The following is a 9,715-nucleotide window of genomic DNA, read 5'->3' as shown; positions in this document are numbered from 1 at the left end:
GTTGGTAGGCTTCGATTGAATTCAAGAGGTGGCTAGACATAGCACTTGGGGTGAATGGGATCAAAGGTTACAGGGAGAAAGCAGGCTTAGGCTATTGAGTTGGACAATCCGCCGTGATCATGATGAATGGTGGAGCAGGCTTGAAGGTTCGAATGGCCTCCTCCTGCTCCTATGTTTCTATGAAACAACTCAAGCAATATCAAATCTTTGTCTATAGTACTTTTTAAAATGAGGGGTGTGGGGTGGGAATGGTCACAATCTACTAAGACAACTTTGGCCTATTCTCTCCTTTAAATGCCTGGACAACGATTTATTCATTTTCCTCTGAGAGACTGTGGATTGAACCCAGGGGCTTAGAAGACTAGAAATACATATGACATCTCAAACTTGTCCTGCCATTCAACAAAATCATGGCTGAACTGCCCAGGCCTCATTTCCTCTTCATTGCCAGCTCACTATAGCCTTAAACTGTCTGATAGTTTTTTTGAAAATATCTACCTCCTCTCAATATTTTCCAGTGATTGAGCCTCCACAACTTTCTGGGGTAGAGAATTTCAGATACTCACGACCCACTGGGAGAAGTTTCTTTGCATTTCAGTTTTAAATAAGTGTCCCCCTATGCTGTAACTATGTCCCTAACTTGAAAGTCCCCACTTGTGGGCACACGGAGTCATTGAATGATAGAACATATACAGTACAGAAACAGATCCTTCGGTCCAACCCGTCCATGACGACCAAGTTTCCCAAACTAAACTAGTCCCATGAGCCCACGTTTGACCCATATCCCTCTAAACATATTCTCAATGTCTACCCTGTCAAGCTCCCTCAGAATTTTGCACATATGAATATGATATATTTCTTTCTCATTTAATATCTCTTTCCTATTTAACCAGATGAGAGTAATGTCACAATAGATTGATCATGGAAACTTTGGATTCAAAAGGTGCATTTTGTTTACTCTCAAGGGCTAATCCAACCTACTTGCTTGAACAATGAGTGCTGCTGATCGCACTGGCCTAAATATTCTTCCACATCAGTTTTCTTCTCTAGTTTGTCTGATTAAATGCCTCTGCATTCGCAAATGAAAAGCAAGTAAATCAAGAAGCTTTAAACATGACCACTGAAAGCGTAAAATGTATAGGCTTAGGCTGACAAATGGCAAGTAACATTAGCGCCACAAAATAGCCAGGCTATGGCCATCACAAATAAAAGACAGACAATCGAACCACCACCCCTTGATATTCAATGGTGTTACCATTACTAATCCCCCAGGATCAACATCCTGGCGGTTATCATCGACCAGAAGCTCAACTGGACTCACCACATAAACACAGTGGCTACAAGAGCAGGTCAGAAACTAGGAATACTGAGGTGAGCAACTCATCTCCTGACTCCTGAAAGTCCGTCCACCATCTACTAGGCACAAGTCAGGAATGTGATGGAATACTCCCTATTTGCCCGGATGAGTGCAGCCCCAACAACACTCAAGAAGCTTGACACCATCCAGGACAATGCAACCCACTTAATCGGCACTACCTCCAAAAATATCCACTCCCTCAACCACTGACACACAGTAACGCAGTGTGTACTATCTGCAAAATTCACTTCAGAAAGATCCTCAGACAGCACGTTCCAAACCCACAAACACTTCCATCTAGAAGGACAAGGCCAGCGGAGACACGGGAACACCACCACCTTCAAGTTCACTCCAAGCCACACTCTATCCTGACTTGGAAATATATCACTTCTCCTACATGGTCATTGAGTCCATATTCTGGAATTCCCACCCTAAAGACATTGTGGGGCAACCTACAGCAGGAGGACTGTAGCAGTTCGAGAAGGCAGCTCACCACCACCTTCTCAAAGGGAACTTGGGACAGGCAACAAATGCTGGTCAGCCAGCGACGCCTACACCCCACAAAATTACTTTTTAAAAAAATAATAATATTTGGGGCAGTGAAAAAAAACCACAGCTCTCAGTGCTGAAAAGCTCCTTCACTTTTTACTACACTCCACGGGATAGGGGGGCATCAAGGGGGTCAGTGAGGTGGATGTGGTTTGGGGAGGGGGTTTGGGTCTTTGCCACAATGTTATTTCTTTGTACTTCTCCTGCTACAATCCTTTCTTTGCTCTGCCTAAATCTCATTGACATCTCTGATGCCAGGAGAAATGCTTGGAGAGAATGGTTGTCTCGTTTCCCAGATGATTCCCTGCAACTGTACAGGAAACACCCAGCTGTGACACTCCATTCTTGTTTGGCCTTGTATATATCAGCTCCTCCATCTGACGCCTTCCCACTCCGTTAGGATCTGACTGACCGACAGAGCAAGGAGGAGTTTGTTTTCATTCCGTCTGAACATTAATGCTGTAAACCCTGTCCTGGCAATGAATCAAGGCTGAGCGGAGTTAAGAATTTTTAGGATAGTGGAACAAAGAATATTTCACAGAATTACTCACCCACCCCACAATGCCCAATCATACTGATACCATTAAATCCCAGCATCATGAAGGCTAAGCTTCTACTCTCCAGTACTCCAGGGTAGCACAGTGGTTAGCACGCTGCCACTCAGTGCCAGACACCTGGGCTCGATTCCACCCCAGGTGACTGTCTGTTTGGAATTTGTATGTTCTCCCAGTGTCTGAATGGGTTTCTGTCGGGTGCTCCAGTTTCCTCCCACAGTCCCCAGGGAAGTGCAGGCTAATTATGCTAAATTACCCATAATGTTCATGGATGTGTAGGTCTGACACATTAGCCATGGGAAATGCTAGGTTACAGATTAGGGGAACGGGGATGGGGACGATGCTCTTCAGAGAGTCAGTGCAGACTTGTTGGGCTGAATGGCCAGTTTCTACACTGCAGGGATTCTACGGATACTCAGAAGCACTGACATGCAGTTCACTGACCCACTCTGTGTTGTAACAGGTGGATTATGTGTTGGTTCACAACTCATCAGCCAAAACAGGGTGCCCATATATGGGTAGAGGCCCCTAGGCATGGTCTATGTATGTCTTGTATTAATCTATCCCTAACTGTACAGGGCAGCTGTTTCAGAAATACTGAACACTTAGGTATGACCCAGTTCTTAAAACAAGAAATTGCAGATCATAATTTTTATTTAACTCGTGCTTGGGACCTGGGCAGTGTCAGCAAGGCCACTATTTGTTGTCCATTCCTAATTTCCTTTGAACTGATTGAAATGGTCTAGAGAATCAGAGGGCAGTTAACAGTCAGCCATATTGTTGTGGGTCTGGAATCATATATATAGGCTAGGCCAGACCAGATTTTCTTCCCTGAAGAACACTGGTAAACCAGGCGGGTTTTTACCGCAATTGATACACAGTCACCATTAGACAAGGATAATGGGAACTGCAGATGCTGGAGAATCCAAAATAACAAAATGTGGAGCTGGATGAACACAACAGGCCCAGCGGCATCTCAGGAGCTTGGCCTGCTGTGTTCATCCAGCTCCACACTGTTACCATTAGACAAGCTTTTTTTTATATACATCATGATTGGACTCTACACATTAACTCTTGTTTCTCTCTTCATAGACATTATCAGAGCTGTTGAATTTCAACTGGCATTTTCTGCAAACATAGACAATTCGGACAAACACCTTTTCTTCCTCTTTGAGGTATTCAGGGTTAAAGGAAATTTGGTTGATGAACGATCAACTCTGGCACACATTCACATCTTTGAGTCCTCTTCTCTTTTCTTTCATACCTCACTGAGGTAACTTAACTCTTGACAGGAAATACATTCCTTTCCATTCAGTGGATGGGAGGGTTGAGGTGGGCGAAAAGAATATCTGGCCACCTGATCTGCAGCTTCTCATTTTCTGTCCCAGGAGAAAATTAATTAAAGTGATCCTAATTCTTCATTGAATCATGTGTGCCAATAAACCCCATTTGTCAATGGGTCACAGAATTCCAGTAGTGTGGAAACATGCCATTCGAGCCAACCCAATCCTCCGGAGAGCAGCCCATCCAGACCCAGCCCTCCTACCCTGTCCCTGCGTCTACCATGGCTAACCCACTTAGCTTGCATATCCCTAAACACTATGGACAAATTTAGCACGGCCAATCCACTTAGCCTGCACATCAGACTGTGGGCGGAAACTGGAGCACCCAGAGGAAACCCATGCAGACATGATGAGACGATGCAAACTCCCCACAGACAGTCGCCCGAGGATGGAAATGAACCCAGGTTCCTGGTGCTGTGAGGCTGCAGTGCTAACCACTGAGCCACTGTGCTACCTCTTGAGTCAAAGGTCACTTGATGAAAGTTGCTAGAACCTGTACACAACCATGACTTCAGGAAAGGGGGAGCAAAGGGAACTGTGGCAGGTCAAGAAAGAGGAAGAAACTGTCTTGACCCACTCAGGATTGAGTGGCAACATGAAAAAAAAAAGGGAATGTCTCCTCTCCGGGAGGTTCCAGAACAAAATGAGTAGAACAAATTTACATCTGGACAACAGAATTCACTTCCTCAGAACTTCCTGCAGTGCAGTCACTGGGAGTATTGCAGGCAAAAACACCAGGAAATGTGTAATCAGCAAGATTCAACAATCAACAATGCAATTACTAATCAATTAATCGTATGTTACTGACTGAGGAAGAAATGCCATTGGCAGGATGGTTGGTTTGTGACGCCAACTGAACAGGCTCAATTCCCAAGCCAGCTGAAGGTAACGAAAGCCCTGTCTTCTCATCTGAGGCATGGTGACCCTCAGTGAAATTCACCAACCGTTGTCTCTCTCTCTCTCTCTCTTTGATGAGGGAGAGCAGCTTATGGTCTTCTGGGACTATGGTGACTTCCAAAACGTCAGTCAGGACAATTAATGGATGCATCAACTTAAGCTTTGAGTGTTAGACAGATTATGTTTTTGACCCAGTGAAATGTTGCCATGTGGCCATACCAGATGATCACATGATATTCAGTTACTATCGTGCATGTTGCTACAATTCAGTTCCTTGTTCAACTTCACACAGCATGTTATCCTCCTAAACACAAGGAGTAGACAGGTAGACAGGTTCAGGATTTGGTGGATCAGGGTTACAAGTGAAGCTAGTTTGAAGAAATACTGATCTCTCGCACAGCGCCTGAACAAAGTTTCCTTAGAGATGAACATGCACGTGGGAAAGGGAAGAGTTTTCCAGTCTAGGGTAGAATGGCTTTAGTGAGGTAAGGCCCAGTGGTTGGCTTCTAGCCTCAAAAGCACAATATGCCTATGGCCACTGTAGGCCCGACTTGGAAGCACTCAATATCCCTCACTGATAAATGGAATAATGTTCCCATATCTTCCACTTGTACAGATAGCCCAACCTGCCCATCAGCGAGAGGGATATAATAGTGCACTATAAGTCACTATTTATCAATAAACCACTTCTCTCTCTAAGTTCCTAGAGAGCATGATGTGGTCGCTTGAAGGCAGGAGTAACATGGTGCTTGAGGAACCTTAAATAGGACAAACTCTACAACAGTTGCTGACATCAAAAAAAAATGCAGCATTGTTAAATCTGGTGCTGTGCAAATTGCTGACTTTAAAATAAACCATTCAAAATTGACAGTTGTTTCCATAAATTAGTTCCAGATGCTGAGAGTGCGGAACTGGCATTCAATTAGGTAGCACTGGATTAAAACTTACATTTAATCCTGCAGTTTGGGAGCCCCAGGTGAGTCAGAAACTCTATTCAGTAATACAGTATGGAATCCTTACCACACTAGATGGCCCGAAATTCCAAACAGTCAGTCAGTCATTCACTCTTACCTTGCAGAATAAAGAACTCCATACAGTTACAGTGAATTCAGTGGCCAATGAATTAAAATAGTGCTTAAATTAACATCCGCACGTCAGTACTTCAATGTAGCAGCAACCAATGTGAATGTTGTCGCACAAGCTACCATCTCTGGCCCAAGTGCAACTTGCAACAGAACACTTTTGCAGGTCCTTTTCTTCCATCACACAATCCTACAACAGCCCTGTCCCTTAGTGTCTGGCTCCTCCACTGGTGCCTTAAGTTTTAATAGTGGAGGGTCCCCATACGGCTGGTAATAATAGAGCGAGTTCCCATTGGAGCTGACATCCGATGTCCTCGAGCCCACCGGGCTGCCCTTTGGTGGAAGCTGGTCACTTTCCAATATGTTTCCCAGGCCATTGGCCAGAGCTGCTTCCTGAGAAAGCTGCTTCTTCAGCTTGGAGGCTGCTCGCTGTCGCTTCAGCTCCGACAGCGTCTGGCAGTTCCTGTCCCTGTTAGGCTGTGGTGAAGGAGCAGGACAGGAATTGTCAGGGTGAACCTGGCCATTTGCCCTTTCCTCCGTGGGGGATATTCTCAAGGATTCAGTGTCAGACGACGACCTCCGGGAAGTTGAGATTGAGAGTGAAGGACTATTCTTCCTGCCAATATCCGCCAACTCTTCTGTAGGCCCAACTTGATCCGTCACATCTTTTTGGGAGTTGGATGACAAACTCTGCATTTAAAACAGGCATGAAAAAAAACCCCATAGTTTATTGCCTGTAAAAACTACAAAAACAAACCTTAAAAAAGTACCTAATTTCCATAGTATTCTAACTGCTGGAGGTGAGGGTTTACACAGTGTAATTGTGATTCTAAATGCATTGGCAGGGGAAGCAGATTCAAAAATAACTTTCAGGGCAGAGTTCCATCAATTCCTGAAAAAACAAAATGTGTAGAGAGCTATTGCTGTAAAAGTAGGGGAATGGAACAATATGGATTGCTCAGGAACATAAACAAAGTTGCTGGAAAAGCTCAGCAGGTCTGGCAGCATCTGTGGAGGAGAAAACAGAGTTAACGTTTCAGGTCCGGTGACCCTTCCTCAGGTATGAATAACTGTCTACAGAGCTGCTACATACTTGATGGGCCAAAAAACCTTCTACTGAGGGGCTCATTGGATTATATTTTCCCTCTGTTCTTGAGGTGCTGACTTGTCTTGGAATACAATTCAACATTGAGAGTTTTGGTGGTCATCATCAGCACTGTCTAAGAGTAGAAGCAGTGCAGCCAAACTCAACATTCAGGACATTCCTGGGGACATAATCCAGAGTGATTTCCCCCTGCTCTTCTCTAGTTCAGGAACAGTGTATTTCCAGTCCCATTTTGGTTGGTTTAGCTACTGACAACAGACAAGAATTTAAGACTCAGACAATTCTCTGTCCACAGTGCTCGGCTGCACCATGCTAAACATGGAGCTGTTGGAGTATCTTGATATTGCTTTTAGCTTGCCATCTTGTCTTATAAGCAGGCTGAGTAATTCAGACTGACACAGTCCTGGAATGATCTATTGTGTCCTCCCAGGAGGCACGATCAGAGAAACACAAGATTTTGATGATTATTGTCACTCATGTGGATAGCATAGAAGGGGACCTGAAAAATAGTCTAGATTTTCCCATTTAAATGGTCATTTCTATGGCATAATTCTACAACATGGTACATCTTCTGTCTAGTTCACTATCAGATGAATTGTGCTGCTACGAATCTTATGGATCCATTGTTCTTTTATTCTGTCTCAATAAGTCAACTAATTTAAAGAGCATCACCATCTTCTTCACATCTAATCAACTTTCCAAACCCAACATCCCAACTGTATTCAGTATATGGTGCAGGGAGACCAAATAAGAGATGGAGATAAACAAAACTCAACCCAAAGTGTGGGGGAAACTGTGCAGGTTTTGATTTGAGGTGGATGTGACGGTCCAAGCAAGATTCAGGGAATTTGTTAAAACAAAAACTGTCCTTAGGCTTTGGGGGCAGGGCCAACAATTATTGTTCATTTTTAATTGCCCTGGAGAAGATGCCCATGAGCTGCCTTCTTGCACCACTGCAGACTTTGGTAACTGGGGAACACACACACAATGTGGAAGGGAGTGCCAGGAATTTGACCCAGTGATAGTGAAGGAACAGTGACAAAATATCCAGGTAAGGATGATGCATGGTTTGGAGGAGGTGGGCCTGTGTGTTTGCTGCTCATGACATTCCAGATAGTTGTGGTTGTGGGTTTGGAAGGAGCTACCAAGGGGGACTAGGTGAGTTAGTGAATTGGATTTTACAGACTCTCTAGAGTACTGTTGGTGGAGGGAATGATTGTTTGAAGGGATTGATGGGGTTCTGATTAAATGAGCTGCTTTTGTCCTGGTTGAGACTGAACTTGTCGAAAGGAGAGTTACTCGCTACAGCATTCCTTGATCTTGTTAGCCATAGTATTTATACATGTGGTCTAGTTACACTTACGATAAATAGCACTTCCCAGGATGTTAATCTCCACCCAATGAAACTTACATCTATGTGCAATACAATGCTACCTTAGAATATAAATCCACAAAAGAAAATCCGAGTAACATGATTATGGATTCATATTAATTCTGCATCCTTAGGTTAATTTGTCTTGTGGTTGCATGCCACCTAGTGGAATGGCTGAGAACCACAGCACAAGGATCAATATGAAAGCACCAACTCTGAAGGTGGTGGCAAAGTGCGGAGCTGGAGGAACACAGCAGGCCAAGCAGCATCCTAGGAGCACAGAAGCTCATGTTTCGGGCCTAGACCCTTCATCAGAAAAGGGGGATGGGGAGAGGGTTCTGAAATAAATTGTGGGGGGGGTGGGGGGGGGGCGGCGGATTGAAGATGGATAGAGGAGAAGATAGGTGAAGAGGAGACAGACAAGTTAAAGGGGCAGGGATGGAGCCTGTAGAAGTGCGTGTAGGTGGGGAGGTAGGGAGGGGATAGCTCAGTCCGGGGAGGACGGACAGGTCAAGGGGGCGGGATGAGGTTCGTAGGTAGGAAATGGAGGCGCGGCTTGAGGTGGGAGGAGGGGATAGGTGAGATTTTGTTATCTCCGATTCTCCAGAATCTGTAGTTACCATTGTCTCTGAATGTGGTGGGACGTGATCGTAGTGGCTTGGATTTTCTGATGGCCAGTCATTATTCCAGCGATCATGGGAGTTCCGCAGAGGACCCTGCAGATCCCCATCGTAACAGACTCCAAAGGAATTTCCCTAGAAATTGAAGGTTCCATTGGGAAATCCACCTATGCTTGGAACCCATCGAAACTATCTATTTCAATTGGACAATTTAGAAAGTTATGATGAGATGCGGTTAGACTATTAAATACATCAACTAACTCCTGAGTACCCTGTTAAACTGATTCCATTTTTACTGCACATACCCCCACCTGCACCTCCCCTCGTCAATTACTGTCCCAGACCCTGACCTGACAACCTGGTCTCTTCTCATGGGATCCGTCACTGCTATGCCACTCCAGATTTATCACTCCATTTACCCTGTTTCATACCCAATACCCCCTCTCCCAAACTCCAGACTCGTCCTCTCCTTCCCCAACTCTGGACCTGATCTGCCTCTGGCATTCCCCCACCCCTTTCTCATTCTCTTGCATCACCCCCTCCTCCTCCAGACCTGGGTCCTCCCTGTTCTGAACTTAATCTGCCTCCAACACCCCTTCATCTGCTGCCAGCCCTGTTCACCTTGGAACCTAACATCTACCCTCCTCTGACTCCAGCTAGTCCCAGTTTCCCCACCTTTGCCAACCTACCCTTAAGAAAGCATCTCTCACCTGGTCCCATTACCACCTTGCACCCTGCCCATCAGTCCCTTTATCTCCCTAACCACTTGGGATACTACTCACCTGGCAGCCTCCTTACCTGATACACGAGTCCCTGACCCATCAGCACCCTCTTCG

The 9,715-nt window shown here is 45.1% G+C and overlaps 1 protein-coding gene across 1 annotated transcript in view; it reads right to left on the bottom strand.

Moving 5' to 3' along the window:
- Window positions 1-4,011: 4,011 nt before the first annotated feature.
- Window positions 4,012-9,715, bottom strand: part of LOC125461511 (protein phosphatase 1 regulatory inhibitor subunit 16B-like) — a 167,334-nt gene continuing 161,630 nt past the window's right edge. The window contains exon 11 of the mRNA XM_048550372.2: window positions 4,012-6,472. Within this exon, the coding sequence (XP_048406329.1) occupies window positions 5,963-6,472 (510 nt within the window). The 3' untranslated portion in view covers window positions 4,012-5,962. The remainder of the gene's footprint in view (window positions 6,473-9,715) is intronic.

This window comes from Stegostoma tigrinum, chromosome 19, assembly GCF_030684315.1.
Source record: "Stegostoma tigrinum isolate sSteTig4 chromosome 19, sSteTig4.hap1, whole genome shotgun sequence".
Lineage (NCBI taxonomy): Eukaryota > Metazoa > Chordata > Chondrichthyes > Orectolobiformes > Stegostomatidae > Stegostoma > Stegostoma tigrinum.
The sequence above is the reverse complement of the archived record's forward strand: the minus strand, read 5'-3'. Positions and strand labels throughout refer to the sequence as shown.